The following is a 16,419-nucleotide window of genomic DNA, read 5'->3' as shown; positions in this document are numbered from 1 at the left end:
CTCTTCGCGATTCATTCTCTGATGTCGTCTCATGCCTGCCGTACGTTTACGACATGCTTGACTAAGCGTGCGCATCAGTTGTTTTGTTCAACTAACGGGCAATTGTGAAATTCGTGTTATGTCTCGCTTCGCCAGACTGCCAGTGGGGCTTACACAGCATTTTACTAACAAGGAAATCGGACGGGGGATCTTGTGTAACGCCAAGACCAAGCAGAGCCTCACCTTCCGAACTTCATCCCGCTCGGTGCTTATAACTTGCCTGAGTTCACCGTTGTATCTGAGTACCAACCAGTATTTGCGTGGGGATGAATCCTACCGGACCACTTCCTGTGGGTGTGGCAGACCTGGCAGCGACATGTGCGGGGCAGGCCGTGGATCGTCTCGCCGCGCGGCTCTTCTATCCCTGCCAACGTTCATGGACGCTTCCTTGCACATGGATTCCTCACATCAACTATGCCAGGTCAGCGGCAGCAGCGCTGCTCAGTCGACGGCCCGTGCAAGAATTGCATTTTGTCACTGGATTTGTCACTGGATCACCGGTTCCGCTCATTTAAGTGTTTCTCATTTGCGTGCAGGGGCTACATTGGTGCGTTTTCCGCGGGTCGTTTGTTTGCCGTGCTTGGAAAAGCGACGAAATGCCAAACTTTCTGCAAGGGGTTGCTAAGCTTGTGCGCAATCAGCTCTTTTGCCCAACTTTTGGTTTAATTACAAATGGCCACCCTTGAAAATAGCTCGGGCTCGCCTTGCTAGCCTAACAATCTCGCTACGAATGACACTCATCGAACAGGGTACGTGTTCAAGATGGTCGCGAAAAAAACATGGAAAACTGAATTGTCAAGATCCGCCTTGGTTGCCGCCGCTTGGGCACTGGGTAAGAGGTTTGGGCCGAGCGTGCCCCGTGGGCCCCGTGGTTCCCGGATCTCAATAGTGCCGGCCTCGGTCCGCGTACCAACCTGATCCACATACAAGCAGATTACATCCACACAACCAAGTCCTAATGTCTTTTCGGGACCGCTGTTCACAATCCGAGGCGCACCATCCTCTCGGTACCCTGCAGGCGGCAGCCGTGTGCTTCCCGTGTACTACAACGCCCCCGCAGCAAACCCGGCAGCCGCCCCCGGCCTCCTGCCCGTTGTGGTGTTTTCTCATGGGTGAGTACCGGTGGGTCGGCAGCTACCGCAACCTCATGTAGCTGCAGCACAATGATGGTCATCCGGGCAGTGTGGTGCCGCTTACCATTCTGCCCCAGCCCCCGTCAGGCGGGGACACGCGGCTCCACTTTCCTTCGCATCCACCTCCCAGCGCTTGTCTCCCACCTACCACTGCACTGCAACAACCGGGAGGGGACCAGCCACCCCGCAGGCGCCCGTGGGAGGGGAGGGGAGGGGTGTATCACCATGTATCAGACATGTCCCTGATGCGGGCCGGGTCTACGTGGCCCGTCTTCCATCTCCTCAGGCACCCAACTTCATCAGCTTCATCACCCCGCCAACATCCGCCGCTCCTTCCAGCGCCCTAACCTCGCCGGGGGGTTATTCGTCGCCCCCCCCTTGCCCGCCCCTCCCCCCCGCCCCCTGTCCTGTGGCGTTGCCAGGCTCGCGGGCACCCGTAACGCCTACAGCAGCATCTGCATCGAACTGGCGTCTCAGGTGGCTGGGCCTCCGCCCTGTGGCGCTGTATGTATGTACCGCTGTATGTACCGCTGTGATGCTGTGAGGTGGTGGGAAGGAAGGAGGCCGTATGAAGGGAAGCTGCGGCCTGAACGACAGGCTCAAGCTGGAGTTGGACGGATGTCCACCATGACTTAGTAATTTAGTGTTCTTCCCCCCCCCACAACCATGGTCCCCTCTACCCCCCCTCCCAACCCCGCCAAACCCTAAACCCCAGGCATCCCCCTCCCCCCGTCCAGGGCTATGTGGTGGTGGCTCTGGAACACAGCGACGGCAGCGCCAGCTGCGCCCGACTGCCCAGAGGGGCGGACCCGCCCGCCCCCAACCGCACACCCGCTACCTCCACCGCTATTACTGCAGAACCCACTAACCCTGGGGATGCAGCAGCAGCAGCAGCAGCGGCAGTCAATGCCCGGGAAGCGGGAGGTGCTGCGGCACCGCGCCCGTCCCCCGCGGCGGCGGCTAATGCTGCTGCTGCTGTTGGAGGTGTCTCTCAGTGCGTGGAGGCGGGTGGGGGCAGCGAGTGGTGCTTTTACGGCGGCCTGGGTGATAAACCTGAGCAGCTGCGGAAGACCCGTCACCGCGTGGCTGAGGTGGCGGGGGTGTACGAGCTGATGGAGCGGTTGCACCGCGGTGTGTGTGTGTGGGGTGGTGGTGGTAGTGGTGGGGTAGGGGGTAGGGGGTGAATGGGGATGAATCAGTAGGGCAACAGAGGACTTATCCCGCGGGGGGAGGAAGAGGGCTGCGTCACCTTCTCCCCCTCCCGCAGCCCCCCCTACAGCTCCTGACGGGTCGATTGCAGCGCTGGGTCGTTCGAGTTTCGGGTGGCTCTGGCCGAGCAGTTGGCAGGGAGGGTCAGCCACCCCGGATGTGTCAAACCCCGCAAACACACGCCCGCAAAGGAAGGTTGCCTTCCAAGAATTCCAGGTGTGTGTCGTGCTGTGTGACGGCGCCTGAGCACCGGAGCCCCGCACCCGACGTAGGTACGATATTCGACGTCGGTGCGGAAGGCGACGTTTCCGCCTCCGCTGTCGTACGAGAACTGCCGCCTGCGGTAGCGGACAGCCTCCGGGGCAGGTTGGATCTCCGGCGGGTGGCGGTGGCGGGGCACAGCTACGGCGGCGCCACGGCAGCAGCGGCGGCGGCTTCGCTGCCGTACTTCAAGGCGGCGGTGAGCCTGGACCCTTGGTGGTAGGCGAGGGCCGACGGGGGCTCGGAAGGGAGGGAGGCAAAGGGGGGGGAGGGAGAGCATTGTTTTTAACCTTTGGTCATCGGTCACCACTCGGCGCTCAGGCGGGAGCCACTGGAGCCACCCCACGTGCCAAATCTCTGTCCGGACGACGACTCCTTTTCAGGCGGCCCCACCCTCCCGCCTGTCTTTCCTTTACCCCCTTCCGGCCCCCCCCGTCCCCATCCCGACCGTCAGGGACTGCTTTGACGACTCCTGGCCCGTACTTAGCCGCTGGAGGTGTCCCCCGGGGGCCCCGCTGCTGGTCATTGGGAGTGAGGACTGGAACACACCCAACGCGCAAGGTGGGCCGAATCCCTCCCTCCCCAACCCCCCGAGGGGGGGAGGGGGCCCCGCCGGTGGAGGAGGGAGCTGTTGTTGTGCGGGGGGGGTGCGGGTCACCCGGTCGCCACCATGTGTATGTGCGTGTGGTTGCGCGTGTCCGTGTGCCCGACAGCAGGGTGACTGCGGAGTTGGATGTAGCTCTGAGCTCTGACGGGTTGCCAACCACACCCCCAGTAGCAGTAGCAGCAGCAGTAGCAGTAGCCGTGACGGGTTAAGGGGGTGATGGGGGTGATGCCGCAGCACGCAGCAGTACTTACAAAGCACCAGGGGTCCTGGCACTGCATTCCCGGTCGGTGTATGTATGTATGTACGTATGCATGCATGTATGTATCGTCGGCTGGGTGGATACTTAGCAATACGACGAATTGTTAGGCTCGGCTCCGGAACCACTAAACCGCCCTTCCCTACGAGCTCTCTTCCGTCCGATATCAGTTAGTTGGGCCGTCATGAGATCCATTTGGCTCCAATCTGCGGGGACCCGCCTCCGCGTCCGCCTCTTCGCCCTCCGGAGGACTTGGCCTCAGTTCCTCACAAACTTGCGCGACCCTTTTCAGCTCTGCCTGTTTGCTGCCCTCCCCCTCCCCCTCCCCTTCCTCCCTCTCCTCCTTGTCCTCGTCTGTCTGTCGGTTGTTCGGTTGGTGGCCTGTGGTTGTCCGCAGGCAAGCTCAAATGCGGGGGGGAGAATCAAGAGCGCGTGCTGTCTGCGGCGGCAGCGGGGGGCGGGGGGGCGCTGCTGGTGGTACCCCGCGGCAGCACACACGGCAACTTCGATGACGTCCTGTTGGTGTTCGGGAAGTCGCTGTCGGCCCTGTTGCGACTGCTCGGCATCCGATCCAGTTTGGAGCCGCGGAGGGTGGGTGGTCGTTGGGGTGGTCGTTGGGGTGGTTGGAGTGCCAGTTGAGCGTGTTACCGAGTGTGTGTGTGTATGTATGTATGGGTGGGTGGGTGCGCTCTCGTGCGGGGGGAAGGGAAGGAGTTATGCACGTATTGCCTTGGGTTTTGGGGTTTGGGGGTTTTCGTGTCCGTACATGTGGCGAAACACACACCTTTGTGTGTTTCGCATTCTCTCCTCTTCCCCCCAAAAACACATCTCCCGCACGAGCCCCCAACTCCCGCACACACGTGTGTCACTTCCCCGCCCTCCCCCCTCCCCCTCCCCCCCCCTCCCCCCTTCCCCTCCCCCCTCCGCAGGCTCATCACATCAACATGTGGTGCATCACCCATTTCCTCTCTAAACACATGCCAGCACTACCACCGCCACAAGAGCAGCTTACTACCAACAACACGAACACCAACACTGATAGCAACAACCGCAAGGAAGGCGCAGTAGAGGACGGCGAGGGGCAGCCACCAAAAGGGGAGGACTCATCAGCGCCGCTCCCACCGCTGAGGGGGGGGACCTCCCAGGAGGGCCATCAACTGTCAACGCCCGTACAGGAGGACGACCTGGAGCCGTACAAGCGGCACGTGGGGGAGTGGGCGGCAATACTGCGGGTGGTGGCGGGGCGAGCCGCAGCGGGGGTCCCTCCGTGAGGGATGATGGCGCGGGGGCACGGGGGGTGATGACGATGAACACACAGCTGCGCGGGCTTGTTGCCGGTGAAGACGTACCGCTTGTTGTGCCGACAACGTCAAGGTGGTGGGTATGACGGCTGCGAAGTAGAGAGGTGGCAGTGTTGTCCGCCGCTGGGTTGAGTTCCGTGTGGACGAGAAGTGGCAAGCTTTGTGTGTGTGTGTGTGTGAGCTATGTGTGTGTGTATTATGGGGGTGGCGAGGTGATGCAGAAGAGGTCTTGTGGTACTTTTTGCTCTCTTTGCTCTCTGTGCCCTGTGCTGTGGTAAGGTTTTCTCTCGCCGTAGCAAGGTTTTCTCTTCACCCCCCCCTGGCGTGAGCTTCACCTCGGTTATCCCACCTCGGCTATTTTGTCCTGCACCGTCCTGTGTGGGGTTTATCCTTCAGCGATATCTCGGCGTGTTACCCCCCTTGGAGGTGCGTCACTCTCCCAAGGTGCACATGCACATGCACATGCAGGTGGTGTCTTGACCCTCACCATCACAGGCCACATAGATTGCTGCGCGGAGCTGCACATGAGTGATCAACGGTGATGGTGATCTGTCCGCGATTGAGAGACTGACCAAGCTATATAGGGGTGCCAGCCATTCTCACAGCTCTCATCCTCACAGTTCATCCCAACTTCAAGTGACCCTTCCGGAGCCTGTCAGGCGGCTGCCACCAGTCGAGCAGTCGAGACAACAGCGACATCAACATAACTACACCTTTCGCTCATTACTGCATACTCCACGGTATGCCAGTCGCTGGTGCCGTACAAATAGCTCGTACATGCGTGCGGGGTTTTCCAGCGGTCCAGCGGTCCAGCGGTTCCACTGCAACCCAGGCGGATTGCGGGGTGCCCCAACAGCTCCTGGGGGGCTATAGAGGCCTCGACCCCCGGGCGGAGTGTGAGAGCTGTCCGGCCATCACCTCGATATCCGAGATAGCATAGCACGGATTTCAAGTAATGGCCCCTCCCCTCTCCGCGCGCACACACAACCGCATGTTAACCTGCTGCCAAGCAGGAGAGCTCCACTTCCCCTTCTGAAGGGAAGATTGTCGTGATGCCGTAATTCCTTCCGTTAATTAATTCTGCGAAATGCATGCGCGTGCCGACATGCACATACATACATACACAGGGTCACCGCCACTACCCGCTGGATGCACATGTTGGGGCGCAGCGGTAATAAGGCTCTGTTGTACCTCCCGTATCGTCGTACTTTTCGCCCGTATTCGCATGACGCATGTACGCGAGCCGAATCATGACCGCATAAAGCTTATTGGTGTGTTTGCGCGTATGTCACCGCGCGCCACTCCCTCCAGGGTCGCAACGTCTCCTAAGCACACAGGCCTTCCTCAAACACCGCGTCCACAAACATCAGCTCTTCAGAAATGAGATGATATGAGATGTGGTAGTTCCCTCCCACATCCGCGCGAGCTGGCACCCCTCCCTCCGGCACCCCTCCCTCCGGCACCCCTCCCTCCGGCATCCCCCCCCCCCCGATATATGGCGAGGGACTTGTTCTTATCGCAACTCCGACATCAACCCAATGGATAAGGGCTCCGAACTCCTCCCCTTCGGGGGGGGCCCCGGCGGTTCCTCCTGCAGGCTTTCCTCCGCCATCACCGTCGCTCCTCCCTCGCCCCGAAAGCCGCATGCATGTCACCAACGACCGCTTTCTTTCCCCCACAACCCCCTAACAAACCAATGGCTGGACCTTAAGTTCCACCTGCTGTTGCACACAGGCGGATTAAGGAGCCCGTAACTGTCTTCACTCGTAACGAACCGCCCCTCCACCTGAATATTACACTCCGGGACATTGCGGGGATCCGCCTCAATCACATCGAAGGAGATCCGCGGAGGCAGATCTGGATCCGGATCTAGTCGTCATCTCCCCCCTCCGGCCCCTCCGGGCCCCTTCCGCCCCCAAGCTCCGGTCGTACAGCCGGCCGGCCCCCCAGAGCCGCCTCCCGGTAGTGCAGCAGCGCCACCTCCTTAGCCTTGCTCTCTATCATCACATCCACCTGAAGGGGGGTTGGGGGGTAGAGGCGCGGCAGGACACGGGGGGATCAGGAAGTGCGGCCGCATCTACAATGTGTGATGTCCTGCTGAATCACTCTTTTCAACGTCGTCATTACATACTCGCTCCCGTCAACCGCTCCCGACATTTCAAGGATTGTTCGTACCTCGTTCTCCATGCCGTACAAGTTGATGGGGCCGGACACGTAATCGCTGTGTGCGTGAGGGCGGCGCCCCTCTTGACTCTCACTCCAGTGTACGACAGGTCGTACACCTGGGGGCCATGTGCTGATCGCCAGACGGAACGCCTCCTCCTCGCTGAGGCCGCCTGGGTGGTTGGTTGGTTGAGTCGGTTGGGTGGTTGGGTGCGTGTGTCATTGTGGGCGCTGGGCCAATGTCGAAGAGATGCGTGTACGGATGATTACGTGGTTGGAGTGGGTTGGGTTTGGGGAGGAGTCCACTTATGTGCGTTTATTTGTCTATGTGCGTATGTATGTACGTATGTATGTGAGACAACGAAGTACGTGTTGTTGGAAACCAGGTGCAAGTTGGTTGGTGGGATGCAGTACAGCGACGCGTCGATGCAAATCGTATGTCCGCTACAGAGGCTATACGGGCTGTGCGGGGACCGCCACACAGGAGGGTCGCTACTGCTCGGTGAACCCAAGAGGCTAAGAGAGCGCTGCGTGGCCCCCCCCTCCCGCGCCCGCCTGTGCAGAAGCGGTGATGGTGGAAATCGAAGACGATGGGGATGTGGGCCTTATTCGCGAGGTACATCAGATCCCGTACAGAGTACATGGACGGCCGGTCGTCGTTCTCAACCGTCAACCGAGACCGACAGTTGGGACTCAGCCGCTCCAGAACCACCTGCACAGCACATACGACAAAGTGCGGCATATGCAATTATCGCTGGCGGGAGAGCTCGGGGCGGGAATAACCGTCCCGCACATCAGCCATCTCAACGGCACCTTTGCAAACCTGTCCATGGATGCGATCTTGTCGCCGTACACTCCGCCAACGTGGATGTTGATCTTGTTGAAGGGAGTAGCGGGGAGGAAACCCCTGAAGGGGGGGGGGGTACGGCGGACACCAATACACACACACTTTTAAACATACATACGTACTCCACACTGCTGACGGCTACTCGTTTAGGCTGGTGTCTACTTCTGCTTGGTGGGTGGGTGTGACTCCTTCAACCTGCCATCTCGTGGCCCTAACCCTAAGTCAAGCACACGGACACGCAAACCCCCCACCCACCCCATCCCACCCCACCCCACCCCACCCCAACCCCCCAGCCCCCCACCCCTCCCCTCCCCCCACCCCACCCCACCCCCGCCCCCACATGGTATCCAGGATGAGGCTGTGCACCTCAAGCTCCTTGACGCTGGTCTCGACCACCTCAGGCCTGGGAAGGGGACATCGGGGGTTGGGTGGGGTGGGGGGTGGGGTTGGGGGGAAGTAAAGAACATAATCACGGCTGCCAGCCAGCGCAGTAATGTCTAATAATAATATATGAAAGGGAGTCCTGATTCCTTACGTGTTGCGGGCCCTAAAACCCCGCGGATACACGCCCCAACAGCCCACTCCTCCCCCCCCTCACCCTTACGGAGCTAAATGGAAGGAATGCCATTACTCGGTAATCAATATCTCCATGCCGTGCCTTTACACACACACACATACACACACACTCCTCCTCCCTCACCCCTCCACTCTCACTTGTCACTGGCAATCTTGGTGAACTCGGAGGGGTGGAAGGTGAGGCGGTGGCCGTAACGCCGGGCGGCAGCCCCCGCGTCTGCGAGTGCCTGCCGGGGGTCAGGGGTTCTGTGTGTGTATGTATGTATGTGTATGTGTACCGGGCGGTAGGGGGTTAGGGGGTTGACAGGTTTTGATGGGTGTGGTGAGGTGTGGGGTGGGGAGCGGAAGTACGGTGCTGGGCCCGGCGGAGGTCGGGGAGGGGGCGGGAGAGGAAGGGGAGGCGGGGGGCCGGACGAGCAGTGCGACGGAAGAGTGGCTGTGCACGATCAGGTGAGCGGGGAGAGCAGGGGGATATGAGGGATAGCGGGCAGGCAGGTGGAGTTGTACGGCTCGTGTGGCCTTGCGGGCCATCGGCTCCGCAATGTGGAGCCTGTGTACGGATGCCCCATAAGCGGTTGGGGTTACGGTTATAATTGTGTTTTGCAGATTGGCAGTTGGCAAGGCTGTTAGGATGGCGGTTGTTGAGCGGTTGTGGCACCGGTTAGTGGTTGACGACTTGCATTGGCGGTTATAAAGTCGGGGGGTTGATAGTTCCCACCAACACATTCCCACCACTTGCCACCACATTTCAAAACGAACCACTCCCACAAAGCCGCAGGACCCGCCCAAAGCCCCTCAGGACGCACACACACATGCATACACACAAAAGCACACATCGGTGCCCCCGGAGATCCCGGGATCGAGACCTGTCAGGGTCGAAAATCCTTCCGATGGTTGAAGGTAAAAGTGTCCCTAGTCGATAGACGGTGGTGACCTGGGATAAAGTAGGAATGGAGTTGAGCCGCCGTCGATCCGGCAGATTCCATTGGATGCTGGTGGTGAGTGCGGAACCTGAGCGATGCACTGAGAAGTCGGCTAGGGTGACTGGATGAGGGTGCCCCGAAATACCGGGGAAGGCAGGGTTTCGCAGGGTAGCGGCCGCAGGGTGGAGATATGACCCCCTGTCCCACACATCATAAATACATACATACATACATACATACATACATACATACATACATACATACATACATACATACATACATACATACCTGCATGCACACTCTCTCTCCGCCTTCAGGACTCCATGCTCTCCCCCACCCCCCCTCGCCAGTCACCTGTTTGATCTCCGCCGCGTCAGGCAGCTGCTCCAGACGGTAGAAGCTCATCCAGGGCAGGATGCCTGGCGGGGGGGGAGGGTGTGGGGGGAGTGGGGGGAGTGCGGGGGGGGGGTGAGGGAGAGGGAGGGGACATGCATCCATCTGCCCCCCCAGGTAACCTCCGTCCGAGGTGCCACATGGCCGAGGGGGGGCGGTTGAGCGATAACTGGGTGGGGGTACTGCGAGGGGGAACACCCCCTCCTGCACCCCCTGCGAACCCTTAACACATCACATACATACATACATACATACACACACCTTTTCCACCCATCCATCCACCCATCACCCCTAAACGCTCATCTGGGACCGAAACAATACTGGTATTAGGTTTTAACAGATTCAGTATAGGATATAGTCAAGTGTCGCCTTAACGTAGAAGTGATGTGGCATATATCAAGCCCATTACCCCCCCAACACACACAAACACACGCACACAACCCGCGCCATGCCTTGGTACAACGCAACCATCGCCACAACATTCTCTTCGTAAAGAGCGCCCTAGGCATACCGACATACCGACATACCGCTCTCACCCGACGACAGTCTGAACAGCCGTATTCCGTGCGCCTCGTTCCACTCGATCAGCGGTCGCAGGTCCCGGCAGTTGGCGAGCGCGAGTTGGCTCACGTGGGGCAACCCCCGGGACTGGAAACCCGCACGGTTGGTGTCCCTGAGGGGGCGGGGAAGGGGGGGGAGTGCGGGGAGGGGGGACGGGTGAGATGAATGGGTAGTACAGAAAACCAAAGACGGAGTGCCCTTCCGAGGTGCTGTGAGTGCTGGGGTGCGGCAGTAAGACGATATGGGGGCGTGTGTAGATGGCGGCGTTAGCGTTACGGTGCGTTACGGTGCGTCCAACACCCCTTGCCACCCTCCACTGCGAGAGACACGAGAGTTGTCGAGTAGTCGTACACCCCTTACCTGCTGGCGAAAATGTCGTACTCTCGCAGTGTCATGCAAAGGCAGGCGTATCCCAAGTTGGGTACGACAGCGGGCACCGGGTGTACGACAGCGGGCTGTGGTGGAGCCGTCGCCGCCGCCGCCTCGTCTTCCCTTTCCGCTCCGTGCTCCTGAGCCCCCCCGGCCGCCGCTTTAGCCCGAGTACGGCTTCGACACCGGCCTCCGCGACCTTGACGGCCGCCGCCGCCGCCTTCACGACGCGTGCGGCCGGAGCGCGGCCCCGCCGCTGCTCCGCCGCCGTCGCGCTCCGTGCCCTCGCTGCTGCTACCGCCATCACCGCCGCCGCCGCCGCTGCTCCCGTTACTGTCGCAGTTACCGCCGCTGCCGTCGCCTCCGACAGCGATGCTCATACCTTGCGCAGCGGCCGCTGGCGCCACCGCCGAGTCTTCCGCCGCCGCCAGCGCATTCCCACGCACACCCGCCGCCGCCGCTGCCGCCGCCGCCAGGTGGGCATTCCCCTCCTCCGCTGTCGCCAGTGCCGCCAGCGAGAGCGCCACCGCTCCGGGACCGTACGACCGGGAGTGCGGGTACACCCCGTGCAACGTGACATGGCTCGCAAACCTCCCCTGGTTGGCGGCCTCCCTGACCTCCTGCTGCACCACCGCCTTGGTGCGCCGCGGCGGCTTGGCCCCCGCGGGTTCCACCTTCTTCTTGCCCTTGCCCCGCCTTTTCACCTTGGCCTCGCCGTCCACCTCCTCCATCTCCCCCGCTTCCTCAGTCTCCGTGTCCGCTTCACCCGCTTCACGTCCCGCCGCCATGTCCGCGGGTTCAACCGCCGCCGCTTGCGGGTCCTTCTCGCCATCGCCATCGCCATCGCCAGCCGCCACGTGCTTGTCGGCATTGCCGTCTGTATCGTTAGAGGCCGCTGCAACCGCACCGTCGTCGTCGTCGCCGCCGCTGCTGCTACTGGCTCCGCGCACACCAGCAGTGGTGGCGGCGGCGGCGTCACCGCCGCCGCCAGCCGGCAGCCGTTTCCGGCGTTTTGACGGCGGCTTCGGCTCGGAGGCGGCGCCGCCGCCGACGTTTGCGGACGGAGCGCCAGCCGGGGCGCGAGGGGTCCGTTTCGCATTGTTGCTGGACTTGGGTGGCGGAGGTGGCGGAGGTGGCATCGCGGAAGGTACGTTTGAAGGCGCGGCGGCAGCAACAGCGGCAGCGGCGACGTCGGCAGCGCGCTTACGTAGGCGCGCAGATGTACGGCGGGCAGGTTCTTGCGTCTCAGCGCCAATGTTGGACTGGGACTCCGGGGCGCTGCTGCCGCTGCTGCCGCCGCCGCCGCCGCCGTCGTCTTCGCTGCTGCTGTCGGTTTTGGACCTCCGGCTCTTGGCACCGCTTTGCCGATGCGGGCCCTCCACCGCCGCCGCCGTTTCCGCTCCCGTTCCCGCCTCCACGTCCGCCGCGGCCGTAACGTCCGTGGCGGACCGCGGGGTTGCGGCCGCCGTCGCCGCTGCGCCCGGCGTCGCCGGCGTCGCGGGCAGTGGTGAGGCCAGCTGTGGGGGGGGTCGTTGTGGATGTAGCAGTAGCTGCTGTTGCTGCTGTGGTGGCGGCGACCCAGGAATGCTCTCCGTGACTGATGTAGCAACGGTACCAGTGAAGGAGGGAGGCGATGGCTTCAGGGTGGAGGAAGACCCACGGGTCGCTCGGCGTCGCTGCGGCGGGGCCGGCGGCAGCGGTGGCAACGCCGGTGTCATGGCGGTGTTGTCGCTGGTGTCGGCGGTACCGTCCATTATTGCTGTGGGCGGTCGGTTGGCTCTTGTTTGGGACGCAATTAAGAAGGCGCTTGTCGGTGGTGATGCTGCTTTCGTACTGGTTGTTAAAGACGGCGCCGGTTCTTGCCAGCCTGGTAATGACCTGAGGCTAATTGCCTTTCTTATTCCTATTGCTTCATAGCTTACTGCCAAAATTGGTTTTGTATTGCGGCTGGTGCGAATAACTACCTGGCGAATTGCTGCGGTGGAGCTGAGCGCGATGATTCCGGAGCTGTGCGTAGCAACTGTGGCAACGTGGAAAGAGGGTGATGCAGTCAGGAGGCAGAAGGTCGATCTCTTTAACCGCGGGTCGTCAACGACTCGAGCGCCTTCCAGAGCTCTGTTACAGTTTGAGAAAAACGGCATGCAAGCCCCAACTCCGGATATTCTTGATCTTGTTCTTGGCCAAAGTGCTCGGGTCAAAGCTTGGCGCCTCAGGGAGCTGCAAAAGAGCATTACCTGCTGCCAGATTGATTAGGTCGGTTTTCTGCTTGCTCTCTACTTGCAGCTCTCGCATCACAAGGCTCAGATCAAACTCCAAATTTCAGCTTCAAGTTTCACGCCCTGGTTACCCTAGCCTCACATATACCGCTGTATTTTCGCACAGCAGTACCGGCCACGTCAGAGGACAGACACAGCGCCACGTCGCGAAACGTGGCCGCAGGCACCTGCCGCAGATCCTGCTACCGGTCCGTTCAGTTTTGGATGCTCGGGCGAGGCAAACATTGATACATATGTAAACCTGAGCCGATGTGCAGAGTATGCACGCAGGCAACCTTGTGGACGGATAACCCACATAGCCCATGAGGCGCAGAGCACTGCGGAGCAGGCCCGCACCAACAAGAGTACCGGGCACTGCTTGACCCTCTCGCTCAGGAACATCACAAACCTCGCGCGTCGCGCCCCGACATTCCTTGAAGACCTGTCTGTTGAAAACTGTTCGGAGGGCAGTCAAATAGAGGCAGTCAAATTCGCAGAGAGGGCCCCTCCCCGGGTGTTTCAGCTTTTGCCTTCACGGTCACGCTGAAGGGGACGACGATGATCAACTGGGTTACACGAAACTGGCGAGTAGTACCCAATCCCAATTGCCATTTCAACACCTAGACTTTGGAAACAATTATAAATCACCTGAAACAATTAAACAAATCGCGGCCTCTGCTGCTTCACGCGGATCCTCAGAGTCCGAGTAGCCACTACACAAAGTGGTGGTGGTTGGCAATCGATGCCACATCTAAGCCACGTAATGCAACTGCTAAACGCCAGAAGAGGAGAATGGCGGCCCTCTTCCGTGTGTACACATACACACGGAATGTGTGTACACATACATGTGTATCTGTGTATCTGTATATGTGTGTGTATGTGTGTGCATGTGTGTGTATGTGTGTGTATGTGTGTGAGATACTGGCGTAGAGACGCCGAGAAAATCGGAATTTTCAAACTCAACTTAGGCTTACAATGTCAATACATTGGTCCGCTTGGTTAGTCCAGCTAGCGATCAACAGCACCACATGCGGTACGTCCGAGTCAGTCCTAGCTCCGCCAGCTCCGAAGTTACAACAACACCTAACACGAGTCCCGAAAGTTCGTCGACTAACTTCCAAACACTGCAGTCTGTTGGACCGCAGAAAAGTCCTGAGTGGACCTGACACACAACCACTCGACCAACCAGCAAGTAAACCACCTAACCACCCAAGCAACCACTCAGCCAACGGGTACGCAACCGCCCTATGGAAGCTGCGACCCCCCCTCCAGAGCTGCATACCAACAACAAGCTCAACACGACCGAGCTGCAACCTGCAAAAGTAGAATGCACCACCATTAGAACCACCACCAGCAAATTCACACCAAGACCAAAAGGCGAATCCGCAGCTGATGGCGTTGAGCGAAAAAAGAATGGTTACGGAGCATTTTCGGCCCCGGCGTGCCAGCACTGCGAGTCAATTTGACTGCACAACTACACATGACGACAAAAGAAAGAGAGAGAGAGAGAGAGAGAGAGAGAGCAGCAGTGGCGGCTTTTGAGCCGTCCACTGGAACCAGGCTGTGGCCCTACCTACATTTCGACATCCCGGTGCTAAACGCCTCCGCCTCGTCCTGTCTCGCCTATGGTACGATATCCCCGACAAAAGCAGAAGCAAGGTAATAAGGTTACCATAATTGTCATCACCATTATCATCACCATCATCATCTCGCTCTCCTTGTCGTTCATGTTGCTGTTCCTGATGCCCCCCCTGCTATTACAATTCTTGCGGCCCTGCAGATGCCTCCGTGCATCCTATCCACCCGTGCACCCTCGCGCTTCACCCCGCGCCACTCACAGGAGCGTGCTGTGGGAGCTCTGTGTTGACCTACTTCCTAACCACCTACCTGCCCACCGCTTTCTGGGCTCCAGATCTACACCCGATCACCCCCCCCGCCCCACCCCCCCTAAGCGCCCACACGGCCACTCGCCCGAAGAATCACCTGCACCTCTCAGCACTACTAGCAGCGGTTAGCCAGGCAGGTAGCTACGCGCATAAGCCCCACTTACCCTATCCCTCTAGCTCACCGCATCCGTACTCACTTGCCGTACACACCCCACGAAGTGCCCCGCCATGTGCTCTCAACTCCCTCCGCACAATAAGCACCCAATCCCCCACACAGAGACACACACACAGACAGACACACACACAGACAGACACACGCACGCACGCGACCAAGCCACGCGCCTTAATAGTCACATCGCATCGTCTTCCGAGTACTGCAGGGTTCCTACTGCGATTCATATACACAGTATAGTAGTCAACATTTTTTCCGGCAGCGGGGATACGCCCCCCCCCCCGGTTCTCCCGCCTCCACAGGTGTCACAGCCGCGCGCCCTACATAACCCCCTACCTTAGTACGGCAGTACGGCAGATAACATCCAGGTGACCCTGAGGCAAGCCTCAAACCCCTTGCAGCCGCAGCCACCACGCTGCGCGATAGAGGGCCGTTGTGTACTGCACACGTGACACCACACGTCGTACATCAGACGGCGTCGTTATCCGCGACAATGACCGCCGCCGTCTCCGCCGTCACCCTCGCCTTCTCCATACGCGGCGCCCGTCCCGCCTCCGCCGCCGCCCACTCCTCCACGGCGCGTCGCGTGGCCGCCGCCGCCGCCTCATCCACCGCCACTACATCCAGCACGCGCAGGTGCGGCATGCAGGCCGCCATGCGAAGCTGCGAGCCTATGCTTCCTCCCCTTCCCACCGCCCCGCCACCTCCGCCACCATTTCCGCTGTTTCCTGCCCACATCTTCGAAAGGTCCAGCCCCGCGAAGCCCCTCAGCTTCAGCACCTCTAACCGCGGGGGGGTCCAGGCAGCCAGGCGAAACACGGGACCCACATGTACCTCACTACCCAGCACCAGCGACTTCACACGACCCAGTTGCTCCAGGGTAAGTTCATGAAGCGGTACGGGGGGGGCGCCTGGCCACCGGCGACTGCCACCGCCGGCGGGGCCTGCCGAGGCGGCGGCGACGGCGGCGGCATCACCACCGGCGCCGTTCTCCGCGCCGGCGTTGCCGCCGCCTGCGGCATCGGCAGTCGCCGTTGCTGGGGCGTTGGCCGCAGGGTTGTTGTTGTTGTCGTGAGAGGCATCCGTGTTTGTGGTGGTGGGTTGTTGCTCTCCAGCACCACCGCCATTGCCGTTGTCGCTGCTGCTGTCGTCCGCCCCGATGTCCAGCACCCAGGCGGCCAAAGTGGGCATAGCACCAGCCGCACCAGCCGCCGGTCCGTCGGGTGCGGCGGCCGCGAGGAGCTGCTCCACGGTGGCCTCATGCACGCTGAGGGGGAACCACTGAGGGGGGCCTGCAGGGGGGGCGGCCGCCAGGGGCACCACACCGGTACCGGCCCCTTCAGCGGCCTCCGGGCCGCCGAGCACCCGGACATCCCCCTCCTCCTCCTCCTCCTCCCCCCCGTTCGCTTCCGCCTCCTTCTCCTCCTTCTCCTCCTTCTCCTCCTTCTCCTCCTTCTCCTCCTTCTCA

The 16,419-nt window shown here is 60.7% G+C and overlaps 2 protein-coding genes across 2 annotated transcripts; one reads left to right on the top strand and one right to left on the bottom strand.

The window, feature by feature from the left end:
• Positions 1–453: 453 nt before the first annotated feature.
• Positions 454–4,776, top strand: VOLCADRAFT_120568 (uncharacterized protein; the record flags this gene model as incomplete). The annotated part of the gene is made up of 9 exons (XM_002948217.1): positions 454–460; positions 1,058–1,151; positions 1,595–1,649; positions 1,910–2,096; positions 2,157–2,303; positions 2,654–2,861; positions 3,097–3,203; positions 3,903–4,096; positions 4,435–4,776. 9 exons carry the CDS (start codon positions 454–456, stop codon positions 4,774–4,776), a joined length of 1,341 nt encoding a protein of 446 aa, XP_002948263.1.
• A 1,899-nt stretch (positions 4,777–6,675) lies between these two features.
• On the bottom strand, positions 6,676–15,009 carry VOLCADRAFT_116697 (uncharacterized protein; the record flags this gene model as incomplete). Its single annotated transcript, XM_002948079.1, has 10 exons — positions 6,676–6,819; positions 6,982–7,142; positions 7,444–7,681; positions 7,783–7,876; positions 8,157–8,219; positions 8,531–8,619; positions 9,670–9,734; positions 10,245–10,381; positions 10,630–12,314; positions 14,977–15,009. 10 exons carry the CDS (start codon positions 15,007–15,009, stop codon positions 6,676–6,678), a joined length of 2,709 nt encoding a protein of 902 aa, XP_002948125.1.
• Positions 15,010–16,419: the final 1,410 nt, after the last annotated feature.

This window comes from Volvox carteri, assembly GCF_000143455.1.
Source record: "Volvox carteri f. nagariensis unplaced genomic scaffold VOLCAscaffold_9, whole genome shotgun sequence".
Lineage (NCBI taxonomy): Eukaryota > Viridiplantae > Chlorophyta > Chlorophyceae > Chlamydomonadales > Volvocaceae > Volvox > Volvox carteri.
This window is presented reverse-complemented; position numbering and strand designations above follow the sequence as displayed.